Source organism: Aphelocoma coerulescens, chromosome 4A (genome assembly GCF_041296385.1).
Source record: "Aphelocoma coerulescens isolate FSJ_1873_10779 chromosome 4A, UR_Acoe_1.0, whole genome shotgun sequence".
Taxonomy (NCBI): domain Eukaryota; kingdom Metazoa; phylum Chordata; class Aves; order Passeriformes; family Corvidae; genus Aphelocoma; species Aphelocoma coerulescens.
Genome location: NC_091018.1, coordinates 21719014 through 21733866, shown reverse-complemented (window position 1 = coordinate 21733866; position 14853 = coordinate 21719014). Strand labels below are relative to the sequence as shown.

General features: G+C 63.4%; 1 protein-coding gene across 8 annotated transcripts; it reads left to right on the top strand.

The window, feature by feature from the left end:
• Positions 1-270: 270 nt before the first annotated feature.
• On the top strand, positions 271-12459 carry SHROOM4 (shroom family member 4). 8 transcript variants are annotated; one of them, XM_069015819.1, is made up of 11 exons: positions 271-465; positions 3842-3993; positions 4380-4472; positions 5112-5243; positions 5772-7719; positions 7922-7983; positions 8382-8981; positions 9228-9650; positions 9734-9917; positions 10487-10759; positions 10841-12459. In XM_069015819.1, exons 1-11 carry the CDS (start codon positions 340-342, stop codon positions 11108-11110), a joined length of 4263 nt encoding a protein of 1420 aa, XP_068871920.1. In that variant the 5' UTR covers positions 271-339; the 3' UTR covers positions 11111-12459. The 8 variants fall into 8 exon arrangements, with proteins under 8 accessions (XP_068871920.1, XP_068871921.1, XP_068871918.1 ...); XM_069015818.1 differs by lacking the exon at positions 271-465 and having other exon boundaries at positions 3109-3993; positions 9228-9343; positions 9560-9650; XM_069015820.1 differs by lacking the exon at positions 4380-4472.
• The last annotated feature ends 2394 nt before the right edge of the window (positions 12460-14853 follow it).

The following is a 14853-nucleotide window of genomic DNA, read 5'->3' as shown; positions in this document are numbered from 1 at the left end:
GCTGGCTGGGCTGTACCAAGCTGAGCCAAGCAGCTCACTTCAGGTCCCTGGGCTAAAGGATGGCATGCCAAGCTACTGAGTAGAAAGGTGCTGTGCTGTGCCAGTGTGTGCAGAGCCATGCCATGAGCTGTGCTGAGCCAAGCCATGCCGTGCCGTGCCGTGCCGTGCCGAGCCGCCCGCCCGCCGTCCCCCCGCGCCTCATTGGAGGCAGCGGAGCAGTCCCGGTGCGGGCCGGCCCCGCCCCGCACTCGCCCCGCGCCGCTCAGCCCGGGCGGGCGGGGGTGTCATTTCCTCCACAGCTCGGGGCCGGGCCGGGATGGAGCTGTAGCTGTAGCCGCCATGGAGCGGGCCGAGGGCCGGCCCGGCGCCCCCCAGTACGTGCATGTGCAGCTGCAGGGGGGCGCGCCCTGGGGCTTCACGCTGCGCGGCGGGCTAGAGCACGGCGAGCCCCTCATCGTCTCCAAGGTAGGCACCGCCGGCACAGTCCCGCGTGGGCTCCGCAGCATCCCCCTGCGAGGGGCCTCCCGCCCGTGGCGGGACGCGGGAGATGGGTGGACACCCGATGCGCGGCGGTGTCGGGGGTGCGGGGAGCCCCGGCCGCGGGGTCGCGTGTCATGGCGCGGCGGGACGGGGGTGGCCACTCGCACCCACGATCCCCGCGACCCTCCACTTAGAGCCGCGGGGAAAAGTGGGAGCGAGAGGGGCGGAGGGACAGCCCGGGCCCGGCGGCAGGAAGAAATTCCTCTGGCACATCCGTTGGGCTGGCGTCGGGGGCGGCCCCACAATTCCCCCCTCACGTCTTTCCAGGTCCCGTCCCACGGACCGTAGCCGGGGGAGGTCAGCCCCTTTTCGTGTGCCCATCCGTCGGTGCCGCGCCCATGGGTGCCCCGGGCACCGGGCTCTGCGGGGACGTTGAGGGCCACGGTGGAGGAACCAGAGTCCGTCCCGTCATGCCCCGGTACCCCTGGAACGCAGGGGCAGGACCGTGCCCGGGACTGGGTTGACGCTGGGGTACGGTGCCGAGCGGAGCCCGGCCGCAGCCGGGAGCGAATGCTCAGGGTGACCCCTGCGGCCCCGACGTCTCGCCACACAGAGGGTCACCGATTCCTGCAGCCCCCGCCAGCGCATCGCCCCGCGGGGAGACTCGCGGGGAGACCCGCAGGGTGCCGGGCAGCGGCCAAGGGAACCCCAATACCCACCCCTCCGCGGAGCCCGGACGGGGCCCTGTCACCGGGCGATTTGGCCGCCTGCCTGCCCGGTGTCACCGTCCTGCTGAGCGGGGGTGCGGCGGGCCGGGCTGGCGGCCCCAGGGCTGCTCCCTGCCTCGAGCCGGGCTGACTGCACCCCCGGGCTGTTCCACGCCCTCGGCGGGACGCGGGCAGCGCGGTCTGGCTGGGGGAGCTGGAAAAGTGGCTCCGGTCCCAGCCCTGCGCCCGGAGGTGGCACCGCCGGCGGGTGGGGAGCTGGGCGCCGAGGGAGTAACTGCCCGCGTCCCGACTCGCTGCCGGCCCTCGGGGTGGAGGGTCCCCGTGGATCCGCCGGTTGCCGGAGGAGGGGATGGGAGGCGATGGGAGGGCTCGGGGATGTTCCCCACCACTTTTGAGAAGGGGGGTGGCTTGCGGGCCGCGGGGTGTCGGCCCCCGCGCTCCCCCAGACACGCCGCCACCGCGTGTGCTCGGCAGACAAAAGGGGCTTGTTCCAGCGCTCTGTGCATTCAGGGGAGGGTCCCCCGGGGCCATCTCTGCCGCTGCGGCCGGCCGAGGTGTGTGCGGAGAGGGGGCGGCCCCCGCTTGTGGCGCGGGGGGCCCGGGCCGGAAAGGGGAAGGGCGTCCCCGCACTTGGTGGCAGAGTTTGGCCTCTGAGTCCACTCCGGGCGGGATCCGTTCCTGTGGCAGAGTCCCACGGCAGTGCTGACACGCTCTCTAAGCCTTCCATGGGGCTGCGAATGCCCTCTGGCACAGGCTCCCCCGGTCCCCCGAGCACGTCGGGGGCAAGGAGGGAGGTTGGTGTGAGCAGGGTGGGCACAGCTCTGGTACTGTTCTGGTTGTGACTTCTAAGACAATTTTCTCCTGAGACATTCCCGTGAGCCATCTGGTGCCCGCCATGAGAGCCCAGAGTGAACTCCAGGGATGGTGTTGGGGAAGTGTCCTGAGCTGGCCCAGCCAGGCAGGGCAGCAGGCGGTGGAGTTTGGCTGCCAGTGCTGAGTTCACTGGTGGCAAAGGCAGAACAAGGGGCTGTTTGTGCCAAATTTAGCTCCTGGCGAGTGATGCCAGGGCTGAGCCTGTCCATCCTGGTGCATGTGATGGCTCAGACGTGGGTGCAGACCTGGTGGTGTCCTGCAGTAGTGGGGACACCTTTCACCTCTGACTCATCCCCATCCCCATGGCCGTGGCAGGCAGGGCTGGGTGGGCACGTGGCTGGACAGAGGACTGGGTGAAGGTGCAGCCTGCCTTGCATGCTCTGCTGGTGCCCAGTGGTGGGCAGCAGCATGGGAAGGAGTAAACCCAGGTGTTCCACCGACTACATAGTAGGACTGGGAGCCCTCACAGGCAGTCAGGGTCCCCTGCCAGGAAGGCAGCCCCATGGCTGACATCTGGGTAGGAGGGCAGCCTGCCTGCACAGGCAGACACATTGGTCTGTGCCCAGCCTGGACATGGCATTGTGGTGCTGCGATCCCTGAAAAAATGGGAAAGCTGTCGGTTCTGGGCACAGCTGTGCCAGGCAGGGCCGTGGGGCAGTGGTGCACTGGGCAGGAGGCTTGGCTGCCCCTGCCTTCCTCCCTCCTAAGGTGATGTGTTGTCCGGGGGTGGTGGAATGCCCCCTGAGCCCTGTCCAGCACTAGGGCTGGAAAGTGGTGCCCAGGGGCACATGCACGATGACTGACCTGCTAGGCCCTGTATGCTCCCTGGCACTGGGGCCTGGCTGCTGCCCAGGCCAGCCCTGCAGGCATTGTGAGCAGAGCTCGTTCCTTGGCCAGGCCTGGGAGCAACTGGGCAGGGTGGGTGCTGGAGCCTCAGCATGGGGCTAGGTTAGCTCAGCTCTGTGGGTAGCTGTAGGGTCTTGCCACATCCACGCTGGGCATGAGGCACCCTGGGTCATGCCCCATGCACCTGCATGCCCTGTGCCACTGCCACCATGCAGCAGCTTCAGTTGCTTGCCAGCCCTGTAGTGTGATAGTCTGGACTTGGCGATCCCCGGCCATTGCAGTGGCAGGATGGGCAGAGATCAGTGCTGGCAATGGGCACTGTGCCTACCCCAGCTGGGCACTGCTCGTCCCAGGGCTGCCAGCACTGCACCTACCAGCTAGGGCAGAGGGGATGGCCCAGGGTTTCACATGCTGGCAGCACCATGGCCCTGCTTCTTCTAAGCACAGCAGTACAGAGTGCCAGGTTCATTTTGGCCATGGGTGTCAGGGAGGGTAGGCATGTGCCAGGGCTCAGCACTTCCCCTACTGTTGTCTCCTATGGGCACATAGGGCGGGATGGCATCCTTTGGGTATCAAAATCACCACGGGTGCCCAGACAGGCTCAATGTGGGGTTGGAAGCAGTGGCAGGGGGCTGGCATCCACGCCAGACAAAGGGCCCTTGTGCTGCCTGTGCCTGTGGGGGAATCTGCTGGGATGGGACATTTTTCTTTCTCCCCCCTCCCCGATGCCCTTGCTCAGAAATTCATGTGACCAGAGAAGGGGGAGAGCCTGGCCCTGCAGATCTCTCTGTGGTGCCTGGGGCTCAGGCACCTTCTCCAAAGCCTATTTTTTCCCTGACACACAGCAGCTGTGGAACATCCCCTGGGATATTCTGGGGGCCGTGCCCCCCTTGACGCCCCTCTCTGTCACCCAGGTGGAGGATGGGGGCAAGGCTGCACTGTCCCGCCGGCTGCAGCCGGGTGATGAGCTGGTAAACATCAGTGGGACACCGCTGTACGGATCCCGCCAGGAAGCCCTGATCCTCATCAAGGGCTCCTACCGCACTCTGAAGATGATCGTTCGCAGGTTGGCAGTGCTGTGGAGGGGACACAGGGAGGGCCAGTGGGGTTTTACCTGCCTGAGGGACTGGCAGGAATGTGGAGCTGCCCTTGTCTCCAGCTTGGAGGTGCCCTTTGCTGGGACAGGGTGGGGAGCAGCCCCTTTGCTGCTGTCAGCACTCCCACTGGGTGGGGGTTCCCCAGCCAGCAGAGCCAGGGCAGGGCATTGGGCTCACCACCCCCTTGCTGGGCGGTAGCCTCAAGCGTGGCCGCTCCTCTCCCTTCCTGCCTGCCTGCCTCCTGCCTGCCTGCTTGCCTGGGAAAGGAAGGAGAGGCAGGGCTGGGCTTCGCAGTCCCCCCACCCCCAACCTCTCCAACTGCATCCATTCCTATCTGCATCCTGACTGACTCCAGCTCCAGCAGCACTCAGGGGCAGGGACGGCGCAAGGGCACTGCTCAAGGGGCAGGGGTCCCGCGGGACTGTGCTGGGGCTCAGCATCATCCATGGTGAGTTTGGGGGTTCTGGGAAGTCCCTGTGCTGACCTTGCAGCTTGCTAGTCTCCTTGTCTAGTCAGCAGATGCTGTGGCAGCACTGGGCACTTCAGAGGTACAGGAGGTAGCTTCTGACCACATCTGTGCAGTGGCATGTGCTGGGGGGACTAGAGACTCCTGTGGATGCCATGAGGGGTGGGACAGGGACCAGCACAGGACCCTTCCCAGAGACATGATGTGGCTGGTACTTGCTGCAGATGCTGAGGGACAAAAGAATAAGGGGGAAGGTCAGGGTTGCGGGGGAGACACAGACGTGGCCCCAGTGTTCTTTGTGGAGCCAGTCCAGTCCTGGCAAGGACACTTGCCCTGCTCAAGGCATTGCCTGTGGGCTGTGCAGGGGCCATGTCCTCGGTTCCCTGTTGATGTGGCAACAGGGATGCTGCAATCTGGGGAGCCCTGGCCAGTTGGGTGAGCTTTGGGATCCCCGTGCCCAGTGCCAGGTGCTCGCAGGGCTGGACCCTCCTCGCTGCCGTCCCCTTTGGGCGGGCGCTGGCCTGGAGGGGACAGGAAGCCCCATAGGAAGTGACTTCAGCCCCGGTTCCTTGGCCTGGCTTCCTCCCCATTCTTGTCCTTTCCCGCTGTTGCTCTTGGCAGGAGGAGCGTGCCCGTCCTCCGGCCCCATTCCTGGCATGTGGCCAAACTTGCTGAAAGTCGCCCTGACATCCCCAACATGCACTGCCCGGCTGATGCCTTCAGCCTCTCCTGGCCCTCGGGGTGTGATGTCAGGTGAGGCCCTGGGGGCAGTTATGAGGCTGTGCAAGGGGAGGGGGCAGACGGGACACCCTCTTGGGTTGTGGCAGTGGGGGTGGCATAAGTGCTCACATGCACCACTTTTGGGCATCGCTCCTCATCCTGCACTACCCTTTCCCCTGGCTGTTTACTCCCGGCTCCCGGCAGGAAGGGGCGGTGGCTCTGCTGGAGACAGCCAGGAGCTGCTTAGTCCCACTGCCCCCGCTGCCAGAGCTGGGAGGTCTTGAGTGGCTGGAGTCACACACACCCTGTGTTCCCTGTGCCTGCTCCCACTGCCAGTGCCAGGGAAGCTTGGTGGTGGGTGGCCCCAAGCCAGGGGTGGAGGGCAGGTTGGGGCTGTGCTGCCCTGTGCTCTGTTGTCCCAGGGAGGGTGTATGTGTGGGGGTGGGCTCCTTGGGATCTCTGCGGAGCAGGATGGAGGGCGGCAGGTGCCTGTAACACTGGCGTGGGGCCAGGCAGCAGCAAGCTGTCCCTGCAGTGGAACCCACTGTCCTGGCACTGCAGCACTGACCGGAGCAGCTCCATCGGGAGCATGGAGAGCCTGGACCATCCCGGCCAGGCCTACTATGAAGGAGACCCCTCACCCGTTGACCAGGGCATGTACCACAGCAAGCGGGACTCGGCCTACAGCTCCTTCTCTGCCAGCTCCATTGCCTCTGACTGCGCCCTCTCTCTCCGTCCTGAAGAGGCCGTGTCCATCGACTCCAGCCTCCAAGGCCCCTGCAAAGCCCCTGACGGGCGCTACCTGACCACAGGGGCTGAGCCATCTGTCAGCCGGCACCCTGAAGCCTGGCGGGCACCTGTGCCCCCCCAGCCCCCTGTCAGGAGGGACAGCCTGCGGCCAGCCCCAGCTAGCAGAGGGGAGAGGCGCCAGGCGTCAGTGTCAGCGGACATGCTGCATGCCAAGGGCCGGTGGATCTCTGACACCTTCCTCTGCCAGCGGGATGGGGAAGTGGAAGTGGTGGGCAGGAGGACACTGGCGTCATACCCCACGAAGGACCGTCTCTCTGCTGACCAGTATTACATGCTGAGCTCCCACCCGGACCGATGCCTGGCCGAGCCACTCCTAGGGGAGAGCATGGAGTCTGACAATCAGCCATACCTGGATGACAGCATGCACCGAGTGCCCGATGCCATGACAGCAGGTGACAACCCGTTGCTGTCCCCTCTCAAGGGGGACATGTCGCACCGGCACAGTGCTCCCGAGCAACTGCTGGCCTCCCAGCTCCGCTCCCTCCAGCTGGGCACTGGCAGTGGGCGAGCCTCGCCAGCCCCCAGTGGGCAACGCTGGACCTTGTCCCCGCTGCATCCTGAGGGCAGCCGGGGGGGAACCACAGGGGCTGCCCAGGACTCCCCACACTGCCCAGAGCCTTGCTGCCGCGCGCCGCCCTGCCGTTGCTGCCCTGAGCTGCAGCAAGCCTGCGGGCAGGATGGCCAGGGGGCCAGCCCAGCACTCAGCACTGAGGGGCCAGGGGAGGAGGAGAGCCGGGGAGGAGGCCGGCGGGCTGGGGGTCCACCCCACCGCTCTGCTCAGATGCGCCGCCGCAGTGACCGCTTCGCCACCAGCCTGCGCAATGAGATCCAGCGGCGCAAGGCCCAGCTGCAGAAGAGCCGGGGTCCTGGTGCACCTCCACCTGGTGAGGAGCCAGTGGAGGAGACTGAGGAGCCTCCTGAGGGCAGTGTACTGGCAGAGCGACCCCCTGCCCTGCCTGAGTGTCTCAGCCCTGCACCGAGTGAGGACAGCAGGAACGCTGGCCGCTCTGGGGACCGGGGTATCCCTACCCCTGACCCAGTGCCAGCCACTAAAGGGCCCCCGTCCCCTGAGCGGGTGGTGCCAACAGCCAGGGGCCGCTGGCGCTGGTCCCCAGAGCACAAGCTGCAGCCACAGCACTCGCCCAGCCCCAGTGAACTGGAGGGATACAGCCAGGCCCCGGCGGTCCACAGCTCCCCACCACGGGGCAGCGACGAGGCGGTCCTGCTGCCCTTTGCTGACCGCCGCCGGTTCTTTGAGGAGAGCAGCCGACCGGCACCACCCCGGCACAGCAAGCCACCAGTAGGGAATCCCAGCACCTTCCAGCCCCATGGCCCTGAGCACCGGGATGTCCGCCGCCTCTCTGTGGACCAGCCCTACAGCCCCGCCTCACCCAGCCGCCCTGGCTCTGCTGGCCCTTATGCTGAGTGCTGCCGGGAGCAGCCCCACTGTTACAAACCGCTGGGGAGACCGGGGGAGCCAGATTACCTGCGGGGCTTCTCCTACCCCTGTGGGGTTCCCCTGTGCCCTGAGCCCTGCCGCTACTGTGGAGGGGACCTGTGCCCACCACCACTGCCCCGTGGCCACACCTGCCGCTGTCACCCTGTGCCCTGGGTGCGCTGCCCTGACTGCTGCTGCCCGGCCCCCCATCCTGGGCGAGAGGAGAGCGATGCCTGGCCCCCCCGGAGAGCTTTCGTCCCGGTGAGTAACTTGGCCCTGTGGGACTGTGCTGGGGAGCAGCACTGGCACCCCCTTGCACCCCTGGAACATGACCCTGGGTTGGGATGCGGAGTACTGTGCCCACTTTGGCCCTGCAGACCTCCTGCATGCCTTCTGCACCTGAATGGGGATGGGACAGAGGTGCTGAGGAGGGGGATTTCACACTCCCCCCCCCCGCACCCAGGAATTTCCTCAGGATGAGTGGGAACCACCTGCAATAACCAGGAAAGTCAGCCAGTCCATCAGGTGAGCCCATGCCAGGTGCCACGGTACTGGGATGTGTGTGCCACTCAGCGGGGACTTCCGCCAGGGGGATGTGGGGACTGGCATGATTTTGATTGAGGATGTACAAAGTGCCTCCCGTACTGCCTTGGCCATCCTTGGCGTGGTGCCCTTTGAGGCAGGAGGAGGCATGCAGGGCAAGGGGGTATGAGGAGGTGACAACAGCAAAGGTGGTCCCTTCTTACCCTTCCCCAGAGGTCTGGGGCCATCTCCAGGAGGCTGTGCCCAGCAGATGAGCCTGGGCTTCTCCCACCAGTGTGACTGGGTGGCTCGCTGGGGTAAATGAGGCAGGGCATGAAATGGGCCTGAACTGCCAGATGGGTGACTGTGTGCGGGAGGATGGGTGCTTCCTTCTCTTCTAGTGAGCTCTCCAGCTACCCACTGGGTTTCCCAAGGCTTGGCCCGTTTCACACCTGCCTTGAGAGCACCGAGCCAGAGTGGCCACCCTGCTACCGGGCCACATCCACGCACGACCTCTTGTGGGATAGTGACCGCCTGGCCCACACCACCGAGAGCCCCCTGGATCCGCTGCACCGCCCACTACGGGGCAGAGCCTTCTCTGAGAGCCACCTCAACCTGGAACCTGCCAGCCCCTGGGGCCGTGACCGGAAGGACCATTTCCATGCCAAGCTGGACCCTCCCAGCATCTCCAAAAAGAAGGGCCCCCCACCTCCCCGCCCACCTCCCCCCAACTGGGAGAAGTACAGGCAGCGCCAGGCATCCCAGCACCCACCAGATGGTGCTGGGCATGGCTCTGCCTTCTCTGCTGCCCCAATTCCAATCCGCAGCATTGCTGAGGCAGTGAGAGAGCGGTCACAGAGCCTCACCGGGGAGCTGGAGGCCCAGTCCTGGGGGCACACCGCTCGCCCTCCCGCTCCACCAGGTGCGTGGCCCCGACCTGAGCCCCCCAGATCACTCCGCAGGACTCCTGGGCCTGATACTGCCAACGCTGAGATTTTCAGGCAAGTGCTGCCATGGCATGGGGGTGGGAGTGAGGCTGCAGGCGCTGCCAGGACACACGAGGGGGCTTTTGTGGACCCTTCTACCCTGTGTCAGAGCATCCTAATCCACCCCTTGGAGCACCCTGTGGGGGTATTTTGTGTTGTGGGGTGTCCCTGACCTCTTTACCTGGGATGGCCGTTGTCTTGAGTGTCCGTGTCCCCACGGGTGGGCAGGGGAGCTGACATGCCCTGGGTGTGTGTTGGCAGGTTGCCAGGAGCTGGGGAGAAGAGGACAAAGATGAAGCAGTCCCGGGAGATGGAGGAGCAGCCCCAAAGGCTCATCCAGAACCAGGAGCAGGGCTGTGCCAGTCCCCATGGGGTGGGTGAGTGCTCCCTGTCCCTGCATTGTGGCCCTGGCCCTGCTCTGCCGGAGGCACTCAAGCCCAGTTCTGGGGCAGTGGAGGGGGTGAGCTGCCAGGGCAGCCGGCCCCACGCCCGCTGCATGGACTCCGAGGAACTGCTGTGGGACGTGGCTGTCAGGGACCATTCCCTGGCCAATGTCCTGGCCCCTTTGGCTCCCCCTGGCACCGCCACTGAAGTGATGGGTGAGCTGCTGATGGCAGGGGAGCGACAGGCCTGGCGGAAGTGTCTCCAGCAGGACTGGCATGTGGAGGCTGTGGCACAGGACAGGTAGGGCTGGCATTGCACCAGGCCCCATGCCAAAGGCAGGCTGACACCCCCAGTGCTTATCTCTGTTATCTCTGTCTCCCCAGGCAAGGTTTTGAGCCCATCTCACCGCCTCCCAGGAGTGCTGCCAGCTCCAGTTCCTTCCCAGTGCATTACGGTGTTGCAGTGGGCAAAGCCGAGCCACCCAACAAGGTGAAGGTGCTGCCGGAGGTAGTGGAGGGGAGCTTGGAGGATGAGGAGGAGGTGGACCACGAGCTGGTGGAAAAGAAGGTACAGACACTGCTGGGGACAATGCCCTCAAGGTTCTCCACTGCCCTTGCCAGGTGCTCATGGAGACTGGGGGCATTTCTGGATGCTCACAGGGACTGAGACATCACTGGTTGCTCATGGGAACTGGGGACATCACCAGGCACTCATGGGCACGGGGGTCGTTGCTGGATGCTTGTGGGGACCAGGAACATTGCTATATGCTCACAAGGGGCTGGGACATTGCCAGATGTCTGCAAGGATCAGGGGCATTGTCAGCTGCTTGCGGGACCTGGGAGTCTCACCAGATGCTCATGGGGACCAGCGGCATCTCCAGATGCTCAGTGCTTGCAGGGACTGGGATGTTCCCAGACGTCCACAGGGACCAGGGGCATCCATTAAGTGCACAGGGAGTCTGAGTCATTGACAAATTCTTGTGGGGACTGGGAATTGCCAGTAGCTCATGGGAACCAGGGGTACCACAAGGTTCTTGTGTTCTGTGGGTCCCAGCACAGCATCCCTACACCTCTGTGTCAGTCCCCCGATCCCATGGGAAGTGGCCCCAGTTACCCCTGACCCCTTTGCTCTGGCAGCTGCAGCTGATTGAGAGCCTGAGCCGCAAGCTGGTGGTGCTGCAGGAGGCACAACGGGGGCTGCAGGAGGACATTAGTGCCAATGGGGCACTGGGTGAGGATGTGGCTGCCCGCCTGCAAGCCCTCTGCACCCCAGGGGAGTTCGACAAGTACCGCCTCTTCGTGGGCGACCTGGACAAGGTGATCAACCTCTTGCTCTCCCTCTCGGGGCGCCTGGCCCGGGTGGAAACTGCCCTGGGCAGCCTGGGGCCGCACGCCCCTGCTGAGGACAAGGTGAGCATGGGGCAGGGGACCCTCACCCATGAGGTTTTGGGCTGTGGGATGCCCTGCCAATGCCAGCCGTCTTCTCCACAGCTGGCCCTGCGGGAGAAGCAGCGGCTGCTGGTGGCACAGCTGGAGGATGCCAAAGAGCTGAAGGAGCACGTGGGGCGGCGGGAGGAGGCAGTGGGTGCCATGGTGGCACGGTACCTGCCTGCTGAGCAGCTCCAGGACTACCAGCACTTCGTCAAGATGAAGTCAGCCCTTATTGCTGAGCAGCGGGAGCTGGAGGAGAAGATCAAGCTGGGCCAGGAGCAGCTCAGGTGCCTGCGTGAGAGCCTTGGCCAGGCCTCCAAGGGCTGCTAGCCCCCTACCCAGCTTCCATCTGGGATCCTGGCTGTGGTCCCAGCTTGCTGCCAAAGTGGATCCAGGCCCTTGTGGGCTCTCCCCATGTCTGTCCATCTGTCCAGCCCCTGCCTTTTATTTATTTTTCTGATTTACCAAGCAGGGGCGGGGTTGCCAGTCCAGCACAGAGCTGTCATGGGCTCTGTGGCCACTCAGCAGCCTGTGGCCCAGCAAGACTAGATGGATGGATGCTACCACCACCCTCATGGGTCTTTCTGTGCCCATGGGGTCCTTCCAACTTGTCCTGGACACCAGTGCCTATCTTGTATCCGGTGCTGCACCACATGCCTTAAATGCCCCCCAGCTACCCTGGGGCATATTCATGCAGCACCTGAAAGGGTTAAATCATGCTCGCCCTCTGTCACGTCTATTTGTCCAGCTCTGTCCATCTGTCCGGTGGGAGCTGAAGGAATTTCAGCCCCAGCATCCTCTTCCTCCCCATTGTGTCAGAAACAATGGCCCTGGCCAGCAGGTTCTTAACCCGCTCCCTGCTGGCTTAGGGACCACAGGGGGCTGAGGTGAGTGCCAGTAGGTGCTGTGCACCCATGTCTTGGGATGGTACCCTGCCAGGGCATGGGGTTCCAGGACCAGTACACTGAGGCCTGCAGTTACCCTCTGTCAACAATGCTGTGGGCATGGAGACAACTGGGCTTCATCCAGCACTCACCTGCAGCTTCTAGCCCAACACCAGGAGTGATTAATAGAGGAAAAACCACATTAAGGACAAAACGGGGTGCCTGTCCCCTCCTCTGTGCTGCAACAGCCCCAAATAGCACTTAGATGTCACCCCCCGCCACTGTCCACCTGTCTCCATGGCATGAGCAAGTGCCTTGATACTGATTTTGCACAGGGGTTTAATGCAACCAGCAGGAACTTGGGGCAGGGGGGTAAACGTTTTGGGGAGGCAGGTGGACTGCAGCGCTTTGGGGTGGCTCCATAGCTGGACCACCCAGCCCCAGGGTGCAGGCAGCAACTATGCCTGCCTGTGTGCCTCAGCAGCAGCCCCCCTGTGTTGCTGCCCCTGCTCTGAGCTACCCTTAGCCTGTTAAACACTATACCCCACACCTGCCTGGCTGTACTGTCGGTTGGTGCCTGGCAGGTGGGGTCCTCAGCATTCCCTCTTATCTCAGCCACCCCCAGGATCATTGCTAGGACCAAAGATTGCACCCACTGGGGGCCATGCTGCTCTCATGGTGGGGTTCAGCAGGCCTGCACAGGGCCCTGTGCTGGAGGAGCTGCCAGCGCCTGCATGTTACTGTGTGCCATTGTACCTCTCACAGTAAAGCAGCAGGAGCTGCACATCTGTCCCAGTTGTGTCTTGCATGGTTTGTCCCTGTGCCCCAACAAGTGGCACCGGAACGGAGAGGGGGTAATTGCTCCAGCTGGGATGAAGCAAGCCTTGGCAAGCTCTTGGGAGCTGAATGCCCCCGTGGCACAGGGGGCACCGGAAATGCAGCTGTAGGCAGGGTGTCTTCTGCGCCCAGTGCTCCTAGGCTGAGTTGAGGCATGGGTCAGTGCCTGGACCCTTCCCCAGGGATGCATGTACGGGTCACAGTACTTGGATAGTGGATGCAGCGTTTTCCCTGGGAATTTGCCAGGGCATCGATGCCAGAGCTTTTGGGGCAGCCCCGGGGAGGGGGTGGCCATTCCCGGGGGGTTGTCGCAGTGCTGGTGCTGAGCCTGTTCCGGGGTGCCCCGATTCACCTCGATACGGCAGGGTGGTGCCCAGTGCCTTCCTTGGGGACTCCTCTGCTCGCGGTCGCATGGAGCGGCCCGGGCACCCCGCGCTCGCGCCCCCACGGCTCGGGGCAGCGCAAGGGCGGCGGCGGCCGCTGGGCGGCGCCAGTCCTCGGGCGGAGCACGCGCGTGCAGGTGGGTGCGGGAGCGCAGGTGTGCGCGGACACGCGCGCGGAGGGGGGCAGAGGCGCGCGGCGGCGTGCGCGTGCACAGGTGTTGGGACGGGACGCCAGGGGTGCTCCAGTGCGAGTCCGTGCGTTTGAGCACAAGTGCACGGGGCGAGTGTGAGTGTGGGCGAGTGTGAGTGTAGGCGAGTGCACAATGGGATACGCACGTGCACGCGCATGGGAGCATGTCAGCGCGTGGCCGGAAGCACGTGGAGTGCGAGCATGTGGCTGCGCAGGGGATACAGGCATATGCAGGTCAGTGCACGCCAGTGGACACATGTACGCACAAGTGGATATGTGCACATGCATGTGAGTGCACACAGCTGAGCACTTATATAGGTGAATGCATGCACACACCTGTGAGCACACATGTTCACACAGTTGAACGCATGCCATATGTGGGAGCGCATGTGTGCAGGGCACAGGGAAGGGCACAGCCCCATGCTGCTGCTCACAAGCACTAGTGGTGAGTGACTGCACATGCAAGTGCACACACACACGGGGGAGCTTGTCCTATGTATGATGTGCACATGTGAATGCATGCACGTATGTGTGCACATGCAAGTGAGCAAATGCACACATGGGTGAATGCATGCACATGTGTGTAAGTGTGAATTCAAAGGGCTGCTTGTGCAAGTCCTTGCATATGGATAACTGCAGACACAGGGAAACTGTGCCCCATGACCCATTCAAAACCCCATTGCCCCTCCATCCAGCTCCAGCTGCTGCCAGGTAGGACAGTTGGCCCAAGGCATGGCGGTATGGCCAGGTTGCTGGGTACTGGGGCCCTCAGTGCTGGATGAGGGCATAGCATGAGGTGTCCTGGGGATCCCTTTGTAGGACCCCAGAGGAGATGCATGCTAGCAGGCCCATCGTAGTATTCAGGGTCCTAAGTCTCCCAGAGGTGCAAACAGAACCCACAAAGGTGGCGTAGCCCCTGGCCTTGGTGTCTGTCTCCCCATTGTGATGATCTCTCCATTTTACAGATCCCAGATCTGTCCCACAATATGCTATATACCTGAGGTGGGGAAGGATGAGGACATGGCAGGTAGTGATGTTTTAATGAGAGACCCCTGCCACATGTGGGAGATGGGGAATCTTGGAGCATAAAAGTCCAAACCCCATAGTAGGTCCCCCTCACTCCCACAGTCCATTACAGCCCAAAAGGGAAGGCAATGCGTTGGGAAGGGACAAGAGAGCCCTCCCTGTCCCCAGGCTGAGACAGCATGGCCCAGCAGGAAGGGGGGGATATGGGGCTCTGCCAGCATGGAGAGCCCAGAGCAGCAGTGGGTGAGAGATGAGCACAGGGGCCCATGGGACACTGTGGAGTTGAAAGTGAAGCCCTAGCCTCTCTCCCTAGGCATGGACTGTTTGGCAGCACATCCCCATGTGTGCATGCATGTGTGTGTGCTCCAACACACACTCTGGAGCATGTTCTATGCAGTCACACCTCTGTGGGGGTATCTGCATGCATGCACACCACAGAATCACAGAAGGGTTTGGGCTTGGAGGGATCTTGGAAGGACATTCTGTCCAACTCCCCCTCCCATGGGCAGTGATATCATCCAGGGATGATAGGTTGCTCCAAGCCCTACCCAGCCTGGCATTGAACACTTCCAGAGACGGGCCAGCCACAGCTTCTCTGGGCAACCTGTGCCAGTGCCTCACCACCCCCATGAAAAAGGATTTCCTCTTTCTGTCTAACCCAAACACACCACAGGTCACTTTAAAACTGTTGCCCCTTGTCCTGTCTCAACATGCCCTGTGAAAAACTCTCCTTTTGGAGTCCCCTTGATATAT